The 21,786-nt window shown below is 36.2% G+C and overlaps 1 protein-coding gene across 1 annotated transcript in view; it reads right to left on the bottom strand.

Annotated features, from left to right (window-relative positions):
* Nucleotides 1–21,567, bottom strand: part of COL5A2 (collagen type V alpha 2 chain) — a 198,583-nt gene extending 177,016 nt beyond the window's left edge. The window contains exon 1 of the mRNA XM_053698600.1: nucleotides 21,337–21,567. Coding sequence (XP_053554575.1) covers nucleotides 21,337–21,424 — 88 coding nt within the window. The 5' untranslated portion in view covers nucleotides 21,425–21,567. The remainder of the gene's footprint in view (nucleotides 1–21,336) is intronic.
* Between the last annotated feature and the right edge of the window lie 219 nt (nucleotides 21,568–21,786).

Genomic DNA, 21,786 nt, shown 5'->3' on the forward strand with positions numbered 1-21,786 from the left:
CTGGCATAGCATTAATAGTGACAGACCACAGTAGGCCGATATCCTGGTTATCCCTTTTATTCACAAAGCCCTTCTGGCATAGCATTAATAGTGACAGACCACAGTAGGCCGGTATCCTGGTTATCCCTTTTATTCACAAAGCCCTTCTGGCATAGCATTAATACTGACAGACCACAGTAGGCCGGTATCCTGGTTATCCCTTTTATTCAAAAAACCCTTCTGGCATAACATTAATACTGACAGACCACAGTAGGCCGGTATCCTGGTTATCCCTTTCATTCACAAAGCCCTTCTGGCATAGCATTAATACTGACAGACCACAGTAGGCCGGTATCCTGGTTATCCCTTTTATTCACATAGCCCTTCTGGCATAGCATTAATACTGGCAGACCACAGTAGGCCGGTATCCTGGTTATCTCTTTTATTCACAAAGCCCTTCTGGCATAGCATTAATACTGACAGACCACAGTAGGCCGGTATCCTGGTTATCCCTTTTATTCAAAAAACCCTTCTGGCATAGCATTAATACTGACAGACCACAGTAGGCCGGTATCCTGGTTATCCCTTTTATTCACAAAGCCCTTCTGGCATAGCATTAATACTGACAGACCACAGTAGGCCGGTATCCTGGTTATCCCTTTTATTCACATAGCCCTTCTGGCATAGCATTAATACTGACAGACCACAGTAGGCCGGTATCCTGGTTATCCCTTTTATTCACAAAGCCCTTCTGGCATAGCATTAATACTGACAGACCACAGTAGGCCGGTATCCTGGTTATCCCTTTTATTCACATAGCCCTTCTGGCATAGCATTAATACTGACAGACCACAGTAGGCCGGTATCCTGGTTATCCCTTTTATTCACAAAGCCCTTCTGGCATAGCATTAATACTGACAGACCACAGTAGGCCGGTATCCTGGTTATCCCTTTTATTCACATAGCCCTTCTGGCATAGCATTAATACTGACAGACCACAGTAGGCCGGTATCCTGGTTATCCCTTTTATTCACAAAGCCCTTCTGGCATAGCATTAATACTGACAGACCACAGTAGGCCGGTATCCTGATTATCCCTTTTATTCACAAAGCCCTTCTGGCATAGCATTAATACTGACAGACCACAGTAGGCCGGTATCCTGGTTATCCCTTTTATTCACATAGCCCTTCTGGCATAGCATTAATACTGATAGACCACAGTAGGCCGGTATCCTGGTTATCCCTTTTATTCACATAGCCCTTCTGGCATAGCATTAATACTGACAGACCACAGCAGGCCGGTATCCTGGTTATCCCTTTTATTCACATAGCCCTTCTGGCATAGCATTAATACTGACAGACCACAGTAGGCTGGTATCCTGGTTATCACTTTTATTCACATAGCCCTTCTAGCATAGCATTAATACTGACAGAACACAGTAGGCCGGTATCCTGGTTATCCCTTTTATTCACATAGCCCTTCTGGCATAGCATTAATACTGACAGACCACAGTAGGCCGGTATCCTGGTTATCCCTTTTATTCACAAAGCCCTTCTGGCATAGCATTAATACTGACAGACCACAGTAGGCCGGTATCCTGGTTATCCCTTTTATTCACATAGCCCTTCTGGCATAGCATTAATACTGACAGACCACAGTAGGCCGGTATCCTGGTTATCCCTTTTATTCACATAGCCCTTCTGGCATAGCATTAATACTGACAGACCACAGTAGGCTGGTATCCTGGTTATCCCTTTTATTCACAAAGCCCTTCTGGCATAGCATTAATACTGACAGACCACAGTAGGCCGGTATCCTGGTTATCCCTTTTATTCACATAGCCCTTCTGGCATAGCATTAATACTGACAGACCACAGTAGGCCGGTATCCTGGTTATCACTTTTATTCACATAGCCCTTCTAGCATAGCATTAATACTGACAGAACACAGTAGGCCGGTATCCTGGTTATCCCTTTTATTCACATAGCCCTTCTGGCATAGCATTAATACTGACAGACCACAGCAGGCCGGTATCCTGGGTATCCCTGTAAGCACATATCTATAATTTACTATGAGAATACCTTGATATACCTTGAGCATGTCATTGTTTTTTAATTTTTATTTCATAAAATAGGTGAGGTCCCACTCAGGAACTGCAAGGACTGCAGCTTCTGAGTATAGTACAGACTTTCACACTGCAATGTCCCTTTAAGATGTACATTATAGGGAGCATTGATTTGGCAAAACACATAAAGTAGGCTTTGGTGTTTATGGACCATGCCTCAAAAATCAATTAATCAAGTAGGGAAATCATTGGGAAACTATTATATACCTATAGCTCCAAATTTAGCTGTTGGCACAATGACATCGTACGAAAGCATCGCTATCCCTACTTTCACACTGCAGAAGGATATAAGATGTGTTGCTTCACACAGACATAAACACACACACACACATGCACATACATGCGCACATACGTACATACACACATGCACACGCACGCACATGCACACACGCACTTGCACACACATTAGGTTCCTGAGTGTACATGTACACGTGTGTAACACTATAATCAGTCTATTAGTTTGTCTTATCTTTCATGTATCAATGCAATGTAATTAAAGCTTTACAGTAAAATATTTCTATCAATAACCTCAACTCTACTAGAACTTGTAAAGTGAAAACATATGGCAGCGATTTTCACCTCACAGTTAAATGGAATCAGCTGCAAATGCTGGTAAACCAATACCTACTAGATTCTGTAAACTTATGGGGCATGTTGCATCACATATACTTAGTGCATATCATAATCTCACAGGAATGGAATTTTATGGCAAGATAATAGGTTCCTGCTGTTGTGATAGGTGAAATTAAGGAAACTCCCTTCTCTGCTCTCACAGGAGAATCTAGTGGTGTGGATAAGATTAATGTATAGGCTATAAGATAAAACATAAAATCAGCTTTGGATAATCAATGTCTTAGGAGAATACTAGAAAGACTTTAGTCACTTTTTTATTTCATTATTAATTAAGATTGTAAAATATAATGTTTAATAATTTCCAATAAAAAAAATATTCACAATACACCTTCATTGTTTATGTTGCCCCCTTTGCCACATATCTGTTCCTAATTTGCCCCAGCAAACACTTGAGTTTTGCTAACTAAATGACAGTGGCAAGCTTTATATAATCTAGTAAGAAGTCGGAAGGGATTGGTTCTTCCAGATAATTCAAGTGGGGGCAGTAGAGTTTGGACATTAAAAACATTTGCAGCAAACAAGGTGTTGTATTCAAAATAGTTTTCACACAACACTTGGTATGATATTCTATTACAACACCACACAAACATCTTGTAATTACAATGTGCTTGAAGGGATATGAAAAAGAAAATCTGATTTACCTTCCCATAGAGACCACAGCCCCCTTGTATGATTGAGAGGAAGTAATGGACCCTTCACAAATTATGTTAAAAAAGGAAGCAAAACATATAAATCCTTTTTAAAATGTATAAAAACACACAAAGCAATGATTTCCTTTAAGTATAACTGACTGCTTAGTGCTTTTTTTTATTACAACAATGAAGAAGATCCCCTTAAGGGGATATAGAACTCAAAATGTCATGATTCAGATAGAGCATATCATTTCAAACAACTTTCTAATTTAAAAAAAAAAAAAAAAAAAATCTCCTGTGGACTTGTATTCCATCTACATGTCTCAGAATAAAATGGTGCTAAAGGAAAAGTAAGTTATCAAATGTAATCAATTCATTTGGTAAATAAGGGATATGGATGTGTAAGAGCATTTTTTTACTGCACTGTTGCTTGTATATAACTGTGTGTTTATCCCATGCAAAGTGATTAAACACATAGTTAACATCAGCTCCAAAGCAGCAATGCAGGGAGCTTGCTGAACACATCTGATATGCCAATTGATGACAAGATACAAAAATGTGTGTGGCCACCAATCTAGCTCCCGGTAGATATCTACATATTCTTTTTCAAGAAAGTACATTTTGAAAATAGAAGTGAATTACAAAGTGTCTTAAAATGACATGATCTGAGTCATTAAAGTTTAATTTTTATGTTACTATCACTTTAATATCTAAAACAAAATCATTAGTACTAATGTAAAATATTATTCGGTTCTGTTTTTTGTTCTGGGTTTGGAACAGTGGTTTGTACCACATATGTGAACTTCTAGATTTATAGGTATTTATAGACAATGAAGAGAGATAAAAACTCTGTTTTAAGTGAGATAGTAGCCTCTCTTTGGCCTTAAAGGGTACAAAATGACACACATCCATTATAAATATCATGCTTTTTGACTACTAATGTAAACATTTTCCACTAAAGATATAAATGTTACGTCAGTTACAAACAGCACCAGATACCCAACGGAAAGAAACCATGTAAATTGCTTATAAAACGCTGTTCTATGATTTCACTGCCTTAATAACATCGAGGAAAACAAGAAAATTAATCAATCATTATGAAGCTTAGCAACCCAAAGAGAAAGCATCTGGATATTAAGGGCCAGATTACAAGTGGCGTGCTAAATATCGGTGGCATGCAAGTGATATTAGTGCTCCACTTTGTAATACCAGCTGGGTAATTTTCAGGAGCGCTAATTGCTACCACAAGGTCAAAGGTTAACACTAGAGAGGGAAGCTGAATTGTCAGAAAGCATATTATTTTTATTCATATGATACGCTCATACTGTAGTGATTGCCTGTTGTCCCATCCATTCTGCCTCCCATAGACCGGTCAAGTTATTTTGTGTGTGATCATTTCTAAGGCCCAATACAACATAAAGTACTGTCCCATAAAGAAGTTTATTAGCAGAATAAAATATTAGTTACACCTATCCTACATGTACAGACAATGTTTTAGTAAAATATACATTTAGCATTTTTTCATCTAGGAGATCCAGATAGTGTCTTAAACGAGAATAAACATTATAAAACCTAATCTATATCAACAGGGTAATTTAGTTTTAATCACTCACCCCAGATGTCCATGTGTGCTATTAGTGCCAGCCACCAAAACTGATACAGAAGTATCAACGGTCCCGAGGCTGCTGATTGGCTAATCCACCAGTTTCTTTTTATGGAAGTGCCTGAGAGCAAGGGTTTATAAAACAAACTGCAAATGGGTTTTGTCCCTTTCAATTCAGATGTTTCAGCCCATGTCCCTTTAAATGTTGGTATCAGATTGGTTTTGCTCTTTTAAAATGGAAATATTATCAGCACATAATAAAAATAAATACCAATTTTTATCATGCAGATATTTTATTGTGTAATATGAAAAAAGACCACCTGGTGTTTTAGCCCCATTCTCAGCCAGCATTGATATTTCCAAATGAATTGACAGCTGAACTGACATATAATAACAGATTCAGGAAATAGTGATCACTCACTAGTAGGACTGCAAACTGTTCTCTCTTACAATGACAACACTTTTACCTAATTGTGTGATCTGGTGAAGACACTACGAATCATGTGCCACATTGATCATTTGACTGACAGCTTAGTTCCCAAGCCCTTGTTGGCCTATGCAAAACATTTGGAACCATACCTCATTTTTTTCTATTTCTAGCCAATAAAAGACAGTAGTGGAATTGTGATGAATATAATGATACTTTGGGGACGATTTAAAGGGACAGTCTACACCAGAATTTTTATTGTTTTAAAAGATAGATAATCCCTTTATTACCCATTTCCCAGTTTTGCATAACTAGCACATTTATAATAATATACTTTTAACCTCTGTGATTACCTTGTATCTAAGCCTCTGCAAACTACCCCTTTTTTCAGTTCTTTTGACAGACTTCCAGTCTAGCCAATCAGTGACTGCTCCCAGATAACTTCTCGTGCACGAGCGCAGTGTTATCTTTATGAAATACGTGAACTAACACCCTCTAGTGGTGAAAAACTGTTAAAATGCAATCTGAAAGAGGTGGGCTTCAAGGTCTAAGAAATTAACATATGAACCTCCTAGGTTAAGCTTTCAACTAAGAATACCAAGAGAACAAAGCAAAATTGGTGATAAAAGTAAATTGGAAAATTGTTTAAAATTACATGCTCTATCTGAATCATGAAAGTTTATTTTGGCCTAGAATGTCCCTTTAACAATGTCTGTCCGACATGATACGCTGTAGCGTATTATGTCCGACAGACATCACTGAATGAGGACAGCATGCGCTGTCAGTATACCGCATTGCACAAGCAGTTCTAGTGAACTGCTTGTGCAATTCCGCCCCTTGCAGATTTGCGGCGAATCGACCGCTAGCAGGGAGTGTCAATCAACCCAATCGTATTCGATTGGGTTGATAGCTGTACGCCGCTCAGTGGCGGCGGATCCAGTTAAGGAGCAGCGGTCTTAAGATCGCTGCTTCATAACTGCTTTTTCTGATAAGCCTGAAGGCTCGCGTGGAAACAGGGCGAGTTGGACCCTATGTACCTATTATTATTCTAGTAAGTAACATTTTTCTACAAATCAACAAATACATCTTTTTTATTTTAATAAAACGCTACACATTTGAACGGTTTTGTAAATGTTGTTTTCTTAAAATGCTCTGGCTTCATTATCCAACTAATTCCAACTTTCCATGTTTTAGTTTTCTTGCTAGCACAAACAGTTTTGCCTTTTCTATTACTGCTATAATTTTTTGTTACCTCTGTCCAACATATATTCCACTTGATACAGCTTCCAAAACAAGCAGATTACATCTGGAAATTGTCTTCCATCACATTCAGAAACTGGAAAATCGTTTACCTTACTGCCTTTTTCTCACAAACCTCTTTAGAGTTATAGACGCACCATATACTGTTACAACAACCACCTGGCACATATTTCCCTGGCACATAATAATTCAATTCCATAACAAAAGCTATGCACAAGCAGAAATGGAGAAACGGTTTCAAGATAGAAGAAACACTTTTTTTATTATATATGTAGCTGTTTTTGTGTTATATATGTAGGTTTTGTTTACCACATAAACACTTGATTTTTCTTTGCATAAATGTTTTGTAGATGATACATTTATATTGTCCATCTGGGTGTGTTTTTGTAAAAATGTATAGTTTCGCTTATTTTTAAATTACATTGTGCTGATTTTCAGACTCCTAACCAAGCCCCAACGTTTTAGATGTATACTGATGTATACAGACTTCAGACTGCTTCTGTTTTTTATAATGGGTCTTTTCATATGCAGGGGAGGGGGGTTCTACTATCAGTCCCTTTCAGTGGGTGTCCCAGGCTTAAATTAGGAGCTTCTAAGTAAGTTTTTTTTTTTTTTTTAAAAAAAAGGTTTTATACTCGATTTTTTATATCAGTATCTGAGCATATTATTCTTTATAGTAGTGTCTATTACATGAAGTAAAATGAAAATTGGAGTATACTGCCCCTTTAAGAGTATAAATTAGGCCTCCCTTTGCCATCCTTATGAAATGACACCACAACATTTGGTAATGATGTCAGTAGCCTTGTCCATTTCCTAATGAGACATCAAACACTAATAAATGTTAGATATGATGTAGTCAACAATTAGCCAGATAATAATAATAACAACAATAATAATAATAACAATAATCATTTTACTTTCATTATATTAGTTGTTTAAATATTGAATTAATAATTGTAAAGTTTTGTTGCAACACAGTTTTTTCTCCTTATCTATTTCTCAGCTGAGGCCCTAGAGACGGTTATAATTCTGTAACTGATAAAGTTACAGGGTTTAGTTTCCCTTTAATGGTTGGGGGATTATTTGGCAGGACTGGGTAGAGTTATAGACTTCCTGTGCTGCTGGATAAAAGTTAACCAAACTTCATTTCATTTTTTTGTCATGAACAAGAAGTCATATTACCTATGTAATGGCAATATTAAACAAAAACACATAAACATACACAAATGTGGGATATAAATACTATAAAACTTTAATATCCCACAACCTATTTAGAAAGGAGTTTCGTGATTTGGTATCATCTGAAGCAGATCTCAAAGCTATAAAAATATACTGTATGTCCACATTAAACCAAAACAACATACAGTTACAGCCCTTATGTTTCCCATAAATCACCTAGAGAACATCCCTTTGAACGTAATTTATGACAGATGTCACACATTTATTTTATTATTGGACATCAAAGTAGTTAGCCCCAGGAACCCTATCATAGAGATGAGACATAGTAACAAGGAACTAGTACCTGACCAACTCCATATGATCATAGCCAGATTATTTATCACCACTGAACATAGATATTCTTTAAAGGGATAGTCTAGTCAAAATTAAACGCATGATTCAGATAGGGCATGCAATTTTAAACATCTTTCCAATGTATTGTATTATCAGGTTTGCTTTGTTCTCTTTGTATTCTTTGTTAAAAAGTTAAACATAGGTAAGCATATATGGAAATTTCTAAGCCCTTGAAGGCCGTCTCTTATCTCAGTGCATTTTGAGAGTTTTTCACTGCTAGACAGCGTTAGTTCATGTGTGCCATATAGATAAATATTGTGCTCACTCCTGGAGTTATTTATGAGTCAGCACTGATTGGTCAAAATGCAAATTTGTCAAAAGAACTGAATTAAGGCTACAGTCTGCAGAGGCTTAGATACAAGGTAATCACAGAGGTAAAATGTGTATTAATATAAATGTGTTGGTTGTGCAAAACTGGGGAATGGGTTATAAAGGGATTATCTATCTTTATAAACAATAAAAATTCTGGGGTAGACTGTCCCTTTATGTCACTAGGTAGGGTTAAAACAAAAGAACAAACAACATAAAGAATGAAAAATAAATACAAGAAGGGACTGAGAAGAACAGTAAAACATGGAAGAGGTGGCATAAAAAGGTGGCATGGTATAGGCCCCCTTGACTACCTGTTTCCACACTCTTGTTCAGCCCAGTGAGACCAACATGTAAACTCATTTTGTAACATTGTAAAGCTCACTATTATAGCTTTTAATATCCCATTCTGTTAATCTTGTTTCTAAACAAAAAGCACAACAAATGAAATGACATGTTTTTTACAATAAACAAAGTAAGTTAAAGTATATAATAAAATTGTTACAGTATTGTTCATATAAACAACACACCCTATAAACATGCACAGTATACCCACAATGACCCAGCTCAAATAAAACATTTTTTATTGTTAAAGGGGCAGCAAAGTGAAAATGTAACTTTTACGCTTCAGAAAGAGTGTGCAATTTTAACCAAGTTTGCAATTTACTTTTATAATCACATTTTCTTTGTTCTCTTACTACATAGCAAAGATATGGGTGTTTCATGGGCGTAACCTGAGTAACAATAAGGAAACTTTGCAGGTTTGTTCTAATGATCTAAACAATACACACACACTAAGGTGAACATTTCGCACATACATGCGTTGCCACTCTTTCATTGATGAGATGAGCATTTTTAAGAAATATACGTCATTTTACTTAGAATATTAGTTTGTGTATAGATTATTTGACATATAACAAAACAATCTATTTTCTGATTTAAATAACTCACATTATAATGTATGTAAACATCTTTGCCCCCTCAGTGTTACTGATATTCACAAGCAATAGCAAAGATTTTGCAATGTCGTAAGGGAAAACAAAAACTATACTTTCCTATAGAAACAACATCGGCAGTCCTCTGTACGGCATGGGAAGACCCACGGTTTTAAGAACATCTCACCTGGCATGAATGCTGCAAGATTGCCGAGACAGAAGTGAACATTTCTCATCAGATGCAGCAATCATTTGATCATTGGGCCCTAAGACACTAATTAACTTGCTTGCATTAAAGCATAACTAGCACTAAATGGCACCTTGTGAATTTGTAAAGACTGCAGCTACCTACAGATGTATAATGTCGCTCCCTTGAAATATTAACACCATAGAAAGTTACAAAAGTTATACAAAACTTAATTGAATCCTTGAAATGCTGCCATTTTTTTTATTGTGTTAATTAAAAGTGTAGTAAATGGGGGGGGGGGGGAATCTAACTCATAGCCGTTGTATGAATTATTTAAAGTTCAAAGTGTTTATTTTTTAACAATTTTCAAAATATGTAATAAAAACAAGAATTAGCATACATGATGTTCCAGGGTTGTTCTTATGTTACCTATGGCATATAGAATGCAGTGTTTATCTGCAATATTTTAAAAGATGCTGTATTTTAATAAGCAGTTTACCTGTAATCAGGATATATCAAGCCTATTATATTAATACAGAGTGCACAGTTACAAAGCCCCTAGAAAACAAAAATCCCCAATCTTACAAACTGGACTCTTTGCCACCTTTAGTGAATTACTGACATCATAGTTAGTTACAACTAAAATATTTCATCTTTTGAACTCCTAAAACAGAGAGAGACAGCTTAATTACATATGAGGACCACAGACCAATAATTTTTGAGGCCTTAAGGGCCACATATAAATGCATGATATAAAATACACAATATATGTCCAAAGAAGTCCAGTGGCACAGGACCAGATTTAGGTAAGGTTGCAGTGTACCCTCTACCTGTTCTTCCTCCAGAGGGCTCTTTTTAATTGCAGCCATCTTGTGTACTCACCTGAAGTCCCCAATGTCCACATTTTTAGTTCCACCTTTTTCTGGGGCCACAAGAACTATGGCCCACATTCTTAGTTCCGCTTTTTCCCAGGGAACCCACAGACTAGTGCAGGGGGCTGCCACATAGCCATCACTGTCCTAAAACATCAAGGTTTCTATACAAAAGGTTTTTATATAATTTGGTTAATACAAAGCTCCAAATTGTCAGACAATCTGCAGGACTGTTATTGTCTACAAGCTTTGTCCCCTTGTCCCTCCTGTCTCTTTTCCCTTCCTGTGACCACATGTCTTAAGCCCTATATGCATAACATTTTCAATAACATTATTGTAAACACTACTGATGTATAATACTCAAGTTAGGGTCACACTCCTGAACCTACCTCATTATGCTCTCATGAAAAGGAGATACATTTAAAAAAAGGACACCAAGAGAAAGAAGTAATTTTGATAGCAAAAGTAAACTTACAACTATTTTAAAAATTGTATGCTCTATCTGAATTATAAAAACCCTGTATGAAAGTATTGAAGGAGATGGTCTTGACCCCGTATGTGGCCAACATAAACTAGGGGCAAATTTAGATTAAGAGGTCGGAGATGTTATTGTTTGGAAGCAGTTTCTTTTAGTAAAGAGAATGCAAGGAGAAGCTCCCTCCCACATTGTGGTGGTTCAATGTTGCAGCAGCTTGGCCAATATTGGTGATGTTCTGCATGGTGTAATTCCTGCTAAGGTTTGTGAGAGAGCATTCATATTGGAGTGCCGGCTTACAACTGGTGGCACATTTTGTGGTTGGGCAATCACTTTGGCTTAGAGTCATTAATTCACTGTTTTCTTCTGTATGTTCTTAACATTTAATAAAGTTGGCTGAAGCCTTTTTCACAGTTTGTCTTATGCATTTGTTTTTTGTGCCTTCATGTACATTAAGGGGTCATAAAAGTTTGAGTTTGACTTCCATGTCCCTTTAACATCCCAAAAAACGTCTAAAAACAACTGTTATTTCTGTAAATTCTTTGAATTTTACTGTACCATTTTACCACCAAGAGGAAACCGGAATCTTTAGGTTTTTCTATTTTTATAACATTTGACCTGTAACAGCAGTTGATGAGAAAGCAGCTTATTTAGATAACCACTCAGCCTGAACCACAGAGTCTCTCTCAATAGGCAGGGGAGCGATCATATTTACTAGTCATTGAAGGTTTCCTGGAAGTAACGGGGAAGTTAGATGCAATGCAAGAGCAGTAGAAAACCCTATATAGGATTTACGTTTTGGGTATACTGGAGTTAAGCTTTAAAACAGTTGACTGCAACCGACCATTCTTCTTCATACCACTGTAAACAATGATAGTAAACTGAAAGATTTTATGTAAGGTTCATTTCATTTAGATGTTTTTATTATGCAAGTTGTTAGTTTCAGGTTGTATTTTGTATTACGATACAAAATATGATAGTTCTTTAGAAATAAATGATACTGAGAATTATAAATTAAGGTGCAGTTGTATTTGTGCTGGATTATAGCAAATTTACTGGCCATATAACAATAAGGACTCAATTTATCAGCCCCTCGCCCATCTACGACTGCAGGTTCTCACAAGAGAACCTAGATTCCTTTTCTTTCGAGCAGTGGTCATCAGACCGCTGCTTCCAACACTCTTCTCCACCTCTTAGCTGGAGAATTTAAATCTCCCCGGTCTCGTCCGACCGGCAAGATTGACAGCTCCTCCCCGCACGTGATTGGCTGTGTGCAGGCAGGGGGTGGCATTGTACGCGAGCAGAAAATAGCGCTCGCGTGCAATGTTAAATTCTGTAAGAGGAATTCTGTCCGCCAGAGGCGAGCTGCGATGAACAAGGGCGCATATGCATGCCCCTGTCCGCAGCAGCTTGATAAATCGAGCCCTAATTGTAAAATGTTCCTTGTCATGTAAAGCAAAGAAGATCAATAGGAGTAAAGCAGCCACAATTCAGAGACATAGTAATCCAGTACCATTAATAAGTGCAGGTAGATCACACCTTCTTCCTTCTTATATGTATGCAGTTTTAGAATGGTATCTGCAGAATATACAGCATCATTTAGCGTGCATTTATTGTTAAAGGTACATGAAACCCACAAAATGTGTCTCATGGTTCAGATAGAGCATGCAATTCTATATAACTTTCCAATGTACTTCTAATTTACTTTATTTTCTTGGTATCCTTTGTTGAAAAGCATACCTAGGTAGGCTCAGATGCTGGAAATGAGCTGCTGCTTGGTCACTGCACTAAAATGCTCCCAGTAGTGCATTGCTGCTCTTTCAATAAAGAATTCCAAGAGAATGAAGCAAACTTGATAGTAAAAGAAAATTGGAAAGTTGTTTAAAATTGTATCCTCTATATGAATCATGAAAGAAAAAAATTGAGTTTCAGGTCCCTGGATTACGAATGACGCATGTCTAGATTTGAATTGTTCAAACAATGGCCCATGACCTTTGTGTGGCCTACCAAAGTTTTTGTACCCTACAAGCCACACAATAAAGGTTGCCCTTTACTTAATTTAAACATAAAGAGGTTAGGGAGAGAGCATTTGGTGCTTAGTGCTGCATTGTGTGAAGACTGGCGGTACTATGCTCTGCTAAGGAACCGCGAGAGTGGGTGCCCTGTCTTCTACCAAGATTTATCATTTAAAAAAAGGGCTCATCATAAAGTTAGATAATAATGTAATATAATAATTATATTTGTGTCCCATAACAGGTTTGGAAACAGCTTAATAGGATTTCCTCTAAGAAAGATGAAATGAAGTAATTAAATGAAGCACTCACAAAACAGAAACCATTTATCTTCAATTTGGATCAGCATTTACAACAAGTGCTCTAGTACGCTGCCAACACGCTCTATAGTGACTTTACATAGATAACTAATAGCTAGCACTGGTTTAACCCTGCAAACTGTAATATGATGCAAAGATCAAAGCCAACAGTTTATTTGGTCCCTGGCATTAGGACATGCTGAACACGGATAATGAATCACACATGGATTGGCAAGGTTAATGTTTTAGGGGAAGGAGTGGAAGCAATATTTATGGAAATTTAACTCTATTCTCTAATACATTCCAGGCTTGGCATTTATGTGTAGTATCTATCACAGAGTGTGTTCCACTTTGGACTAAAGCATCAGACAGCCAGATGTGCCCTGGGGCAAATAAAGCCAACTCATTTCCTTCTATAACTTTAAATATTACATGATGTCTCTCAAACAGGTATATTCTGAGGTAACTAATCTAGGCAATTTAAGACAATGAGTATATGGCATTCCTAAAAAGGACACAGCATTCCTTAGTGATTACATGTTTTATAATCTACAACACTTACTAATGTGTTTTTTTAAAAGCTCCTGCTTATTAATTCTGTCATCAATCAGCCAACTGTATTGCAGTACAAAGACTTTAACTCCAGGGTTATTTTCATTTTTATGATGTGGACATTAAATAATTATTTTGTATTCATTGCAATTTTTATCAAATGAGATACAGAAATAATAACAAATATTTAAAGGAACATTACACACCAATTGAAAGTGTATGAAACTGCAGCTTCATATTAGAGAAAGCAAAGAAAATTGTAGTATTTTTGTTCAAATCAGTTTAATTTTGTTTTGTATTTTCACTTTCCTTTATCTTAGAAACAAATTCAAATAAATTTATATTCACCGCTCTGTAAATAAAAAAAAAAAAAACAATATTTATACACATTCATATTCTAACATTCAAAAGACACAGGTCCTGGGTGCCGAGCACGCTAAGCCTCCTGGGACCTGGCAAGAAGAGGATCAGGTTAGTGCGCTCTCTAGGTAAGTATAAAGCCTCAAAAATCAATTTAAAGGAAACAAATAAATACTGATAAAATGTGTCAGTATTTTTTCGATTACGTTAAATTTTGTTGGTTCATTCATTTGGATATTCATTTTGTAAATGAAAACCAATATTTGATTTTCACATATTTGAGTAGACTGTGGGAGGGGGGGAGTAAATGCTATTGCATGGGTATATGTAAAAAAAAAAACAATCTGAGCTCCAGGCTGATTAGAGCACACACAATTTTTAGAGATATTTTACAGCAAAGGCAAGCACAATTAACAATTAATTTGTACTGCAATGTTGTCATATTTTAAGAAAATAAATATTTTTGGGGGTTTTACATTGTGAGTTTACTGTTTCTTTAACAATGTTTCTTAACAGACAGATACAATGGAGAGGGATGTCTCTTAACATTTTATAGGGGCAAACTCTTGTCAGTATAGCACTCTCACTAGCTGAACAGCAATGACAATGGAAATTGTAAGTAACAGCCAGATATTTTTCGATGTCTATATGTTTCAATGTTTGCTTTAATTTCTACCATCAATAATTTCTCTCTTCATATATAAAATAATTGTAAGTATTTTTTGGGCAAAAAATACTTACAATTATTTTATATATGAAGAGAGAAATTATTGATGGTAGAAATTAAAGCAAACATTGAAACATATAGACATCGAAAAATATCTGGCTGATGAGAGAAATGAAAGCAAACAGTGAATCATTACGAAAGGAATGATTTACTGTTTACTTACATCGGCTAAAACCAGGAGCTGAGTATTCTCAGATAGCAATGCGCAGTTAGCGTAAGAAGTGCGCATGCGCAGTAAGTAGCAAAGAGTTAGTGTAGATGCCGGGAGCGTGCGGTTCATATTTTACATAGGGCGCATGGTGAGCTGATGATTGGCTAAAAGCGTTGTCAATCAAAGCTGCACCAGTGAAAAAATTATAGAGAGGCTGTTTAAAAAACTCTACGGAGGGGAAATAAAATCATCATTACAGAGTGAATAAATTGTTTTTTATTTATATAAGCACATCGATGTGCTAGTTAAGGTAAAAGAAAAAGGATTATGTACTGCACAACAGATGACTTTACCATCACTTTAACAACAATAATATAAAAGCTGGGCAGAAAGCAAAGAAACTAGCTGCAAACAGAACTACTATTGGCTCATTGTACTTTCAGATTTCTGGGAGTGTCTAAACTTCTCTAAAGGGCCCTCACTATTTATTCAAAAGCACAGAATGTCTAGATTTTCCAGTATGAATAAATATAATCTGTCAACTCTTTTTATATTTCCTTTCCATTTATTGTTTTCAGATCTATAAATCCTATAATGAAACTTATGAACTAAATATAAGTAATGTATTATATCTAATCACTTACATAATGATTTTGGGAGATATCTGGTACGTATGAAGTGGTTACCCTACAGTTCAACAAAGAAACATAGACATAGATAGCAATTAGCAAATAAGAAAGAAAATATCCATGAAAAGCCCGGTGGGATCCATGTTCTTGCTTTTCTTTTTTTATAGCCAGCTAGGGAGAGATGTAATTGGGTTTATGCTCTGATTCAACTAATCACTGTGTAGAATGTAGTATTCACGGGTAAGTGGAGACACTTAAGTGGGGAGAAGTGTAACGAACAAATTTACAACAAAAGTAGGCAGAATAAATAGAAAAAAAATGTCTTTTGGGGAGCTGTTTACTGCTAAAAGAGACATGAAAGTCAACATTAATCTTTCATGGTTCAGATAGCGCATGCAAGTTTAGAAGTCTTTTCAATTTACTTCTATTATGAAATTTACTTTGCTCTCTTGGTATCCTTGATTGAAATGTATACCTAGGTAGGCTCAGGAGCAACAGTGCACTACTGGGATCTAGCTGGTGATTGGTGGCTTCACACATATGCCTCTTGTCATTGGCTCACCAGATGTGTTCAGCTAATTCCTATTGTACATTGCACCTCTAGTAGTGACATTAATTAGGTGTCTAATAACTATAGATGTTAAACACATAGTTAAAAGCAAGCAATGGAGCAATTATAAAATGCTCTAAAACCTTAGACCATGTTGCTTATTGCACTTTTATGTCTCTTTACACATTTTACAGGGAGATTAAATGTTGAGTTTACTGTCCCTATATTTATGCATTATGTCTCCTCGGTGCATTATTGATCCCCTTACAGTAGTTGTCCTTATTACTTCTATGGGAATTCTATTCCATGCTAACTATTGCTACCCAGTTAGATGCTAATCATTGTATTAACCTCATCAGACCTACTAAAATTTGAACCTACCACCCCAGGGTGAGGGTTTGAATCTGCTACTCAGACATATGAACACATACTGCAGACACTGAACACCATTAAAAGGACATGAAACCCAAAAGTTTTATTTCATGATTTAGGTAGAACATACAATTATAAACAACTTTCCAGTACACTTCTATTATCAAATTTGTTTCATTCTCTTGGTATCATTTGTTGAAGGATCAGCAATGCACTACTGGTTTATAACGGAACACATAGGTGAGCCAATGACAATCAGTATATATATATGCAGCCACCAATCAGCATCTAGAACCTAGGATCTTTGCTGCTCCTGAGCTTACCTAGATAAACCTTTCAGCAAAGGATAACAAGAGAAGGGAGCAAATTAAATAATAGAAGTAAATTGGAAAGTTGTTTAAAATTGTATGCTCTGTCTAAATCCTGAATGTCTAATTATGACTTTACTGTCCCTTTAACAATGACAAATTATAATATTACATACCAGAAAGTTAAAGGGACACTGAACCCATTTTTTTTTCTTTTGTGATTCAGATAGAGCATGCAATTTTAAACAATTTTCTAATTTACTCCTATTATCAATTTTTTCTTCGCTCTCTTGTTTCTTTATTTGAAAAAGAAGGCATCTAAGCTATTTTTTGGTTCAGAACCACTTGTTTATTGGTAGGTGAATTTACCCACCAATCAGCAAGAACAACACAGTGTGTTCACCAAAAATGGGCCGGCATCTAAACTTACATTCTTGCATTTCAAATAAAGATACCAAGAGAATGAAAAGAATTTGATAATAGGAGTAAATTAGAAAGCTGCTTAAAATTGCATGCTCTATCTGAATCACGACAGAAAAAATGTGGGTTCAGTGTCCCTTTAATTTGTATTTAATACATGTGTGTATCCTACAGTTATTTTTCATACAGACTGCCAGATTGCAAACAATTCAACAACAAGGTACATTTAGACAAGCCAAACAACTTCCTTTACATAACACCTTATAGTAATTAGATTTACACTCTGTTGTAAAATATAAAGGTTTTATAGTTATGTTCCAGTACAAAAATCTTTTTGCAAGCATTGGCCCATCCTTCTCTTGTATCTGCTTTAAGGAAGATCAAACACTTTGATATTGTAATATAAAATGTTTAATTAAATGTAGTAAAATGTTTGCAATATACTTTCGTTATTTATTTTGTTACATGTTATTGTAATTTAATTTTGAACATTGTGGGTTTTCCAAATACTGTTAAATGTGGAGGACATTGAACACTAAATACATTTTATAAGCATAGTATTGAGGTTATTCCCCGCCTCCCTCGAGTAATGGGTGCCGCCATGTTGAAATCTATCTTTCACTACTTTCCTTTGCTGATCTGTTTGCACATGTGCAGCAACTCTCCTTCAGATACCTGCAGTGTAACCTAAGTTCCAATATGGCAGCACCCATGATTAGAGGGAGGTGCATGAAATCTATTTAGTGTTCAGTGTCCCTTAATATTGTTATATTCCAGGTCATCATTGGTTGCTCATTCTAGTGACCTATTTATAATTGTCTGTAATTAGCCACACCAGAGAGGGAAACCTAGGTTACAATATGGTGGCTGCACTTAGTTTTTTCAATATTTAAGTAACTGAAATAATTTTTAAAATCTGCATATTATTTTCAGACTAATCTCTGCTTTGAGTACATTATCATATCTTTTATATAGTGTTAAAATATTTTCCCTTAAAGGGACTTGGAAAGTGAAAATAAGCCTGTGCAGTTTTTTATTCTTATTTGTTTCCCAGTCATAGGGAGGGAACTTCAGAAAGTTGGAATGCATACCAGTAAATTGACGTACATACAAGTGTGCATGTGGCCTGCATGCAACTTGCTGCAATATGGCAGCTTCTTCAGAAGTTAAAAAGGGTACAATAAGTATTACACAATTTAAAGCTTTAAACATTTAATACAAAATAAGTCTTTATTCCTGACTCCCATGTTCATTTTACAGTTTGTAATAGTTAAATAAAATAAGTATTTTATTAAAGAGAAAGAAGGTAGAGCCATGACTGTCTATGCTGCAAGATGAACAGCAATTTCTATAGTTTAGATAATCAGTTTTTTTTAACTTGATTAAAATGCTTACAATATGCTCTTTAAATCATTTTTAAATGTGTTATAGCAAGAAAAACATGTAGGTTGCATGCCACTTTAATATGTCATTCATGATTTGCAGTTTTATACATTTTGTTCACCACTAGAGGTCCACTTAAAATGTTCATCATAATTTATCCAAGTCTTCTTAAATGTATGTGCTACATATGTAACGAATTTATCTTCCAACATATGCAACAGATTAAGGGAAATCATTAATTTACTCCCCCCCCCAAAAAAAAAAACCCCACCTACTAAGGTTTACTTTCATGTTATGTTGCAATAATTAAAGTTCAAAACATATATCATAAAGAATGCATGTTATTGCATTATAAATTCAATCTACAAGCTGAAGAAAATACACATATAATTAAAAAAGTCAAAATAAAGTAAGAGACAAGTAATGTAATTAATATTAAAAATATCAATTATAACAATAGTCTGAGTGTGTGTGTGCGTATGTGCGTGCGTCTGTGTGTATGTGAGTGGGCGTATGTGTATAAGTGTCTGGGAGTGTGTGTATGTGTGTATGCGCATGTGCGTGCTTCTGTGTGTGTGAGTGGGCGGATTTTTGTAAGTGTATGTGTGTGTAAGTCTATGTAAATGTGAGTGTATGTGTGAGGGTGTGTGATTGTATGTGACTGTAAGAGTGTGTGTGTGAGTATGTGTATGAGCATGTGTGTATGTGAGTGTGTGTGAGTAAGTGTATGTAAATGTGAGTGTATGTGAGGGTGTGTGATTGTAGGTGACTGTAAGAGTGTGTGTGTATGTGTATGAGTGTGTGTGTATGTGAGTGTGTGTGAGCAAGTGTATGTAAATGTGAGTGTATGTGAGGGTGTGATTGTAGGTGACTGTAAGAGTGTGTGTGTATGTGTATGAGTGTGTGTGTATGTGAGGGTGTGTGAGTAAGTGTATGTAAATGTGAGTGTATGTGAGGGTGTGTGATTGTATGTGACTGTAAGAGTGTGTGTGTGAGTATGTGTATGAGTGTGTGTGTATGTGAGTGTGTGTGAGTAAGTGTATGTAAATGTGAGTGTATGTGAGGGTGTGTGACTGTAAGAGTGTGAGTATGTGTATGAGTGTATGTGAGTAAGTGTATGTAAATGTGAGTGTTTGTGAGGGTGTGTATGTGACTGTAAGAGTGTGCGTGTGAGTATGTGTATGAGTGTGTGTGTATGCGAGTGTGTGTGAGTAAGTGTATGTAAATGTGAGTGTATGTGAGGGTGTGTGACTGTAAGAGTGTGAGTATGTGTATGAGTGTATGTGAGCGTATGTGAGTAAGTGTGTGAGTATGTGTATGAGTAAGTATATGTAAATGTGTGTGTAACTGTGTCTGTGTGTGTATGTTTATCAGTGTGTCTGTGTGTGTATGTGTATAAGTGTGAGAGAGAGAGTGTGTGTTTCTCTACAATACAAAATAACAAAAGCCCATTAGATAATTATATGACATCTCATAGACTTCTATCCCAACTACAGAGCACTCTGCTACCTCCTAGAGGAGGCACCATTCTAATCTAAGCACACGCTATCCCTATTATAGAATTGTCACTAAATCTAAATATTATAGTATAAATCTAATAACACATAGGAAGAAACCTTGGAAGATTGAAGAGAATGCATTTTTCCAAGTCGTCTCATTTATCTAGTGAAGAATGTTGCTTTGGCTAATCATATCACCACATAGCAAATACTCCTGCCCCCCCCCCCCCCCAGATATCAATAAGAATATCGCTTGAAACAGAACCTAGATGTCCATATAAGCACTAGCGAATGGACGGATTACTGACGTAGATGCCAACGAACCAAATGGGTGAAGATCCTATGGTATAAACTGCAGTAAACTTTTTATTGCTATCTTATGTCCCAGGAGACACGGCGGCAATCACTGGGAATGAGGGGACTCTGGGAACAGTCAAATGTCATTGTCACTTTAAAATGTCCTACAAAGCAGACCTCTTGTATATCATAATGAATTTGTTAAAAGTGCAATAACTAACTGCAATAAAAGGGCACATGCTTGTAGAATCACAGAGCTCTTGACAAATAGCGAGAGAAGCAAAATATTGAAATATAGTTTTAAAAGTGAAAATATAATCAGATCTGTGACGTAAATGAAAGTTTTACAAACGTAACACAATTAAAAGCAAATTCTTTCCCAACAAAGGAAAAATGCCCGAAGACATATATATGTACATAAAGGACTCCACCCTAGTTAGATCTGTGAATTGCACAGCCGTCTGCACAAACTTATCCAGCACATCACTGAACTTTCATTATTTCTCTTTTTTTTTAGAAATACAACTACATTTCAGGAAGAAGAAAAAAAAAACACACAATCTGTGCTATAGTTTTCCTGCAGTCTTAAATCTATTGTTTTACATTAAAGGTTTATTTCCACACACATGCTATAGACTTGCAGGAGAGTAGTAAAAAAAAAAAGCTTCTCTTTTGTTCTGCAATTCCTATAAACAATACAAGGTACAACATCCTCTATATTACACATTTTTCTCCTACAATAGACTGAGTTGGAAGCATTTCACTTACCACTTTCTTCATCTTGAGCTTGTACTGCAATAAGCTGCCCTATTAAAAATGTGAACACTAATAAATTCCTTTTCTGTATTAAATTCATAATGTCTAATTGTTAGACATGTATTGTCCTTGATGGGGAAAACAAAAGTTAGGATCTTCTGGAAACCATCAAGCCACCAGTTAGTGTCTCTCCCCTTCCAGCTCCAACACAAAAGTCTGCAAACAAGACCTTTTTTGAAGTGTTGCAGATTTAAATAGGAAGAATGCACTCGTTTTCCTGCCCCCTTTTAGCTTGTGCAGGCTCATAGTCATCCAGTCGCTGCAAAGGAGAGGCTGATTGATGGTAAACAACCAAATCACAACTAGTTTCTCCCTTTCCTCAAACGTTTCAACTATAGCATGGAGAGGCTTTCTGTGTCACAGGAAAGTGACATTTTATGGTGACAAGTGTTAATTTTCAGG

This window comes from Bombina bombina, chromosome 1 (assembly GCF_027579735.1).
Source record: "Bombina bombina isolate aBomBom1 chromosome 1, aBomBom1.pri, whole genome shotgun sequence".
Lineage (NCBI taxonomy): Eukaryota > Metazoa > Chordata > Amphibia > Anura > Bombinatoridae > Bombina > Bombina bombina.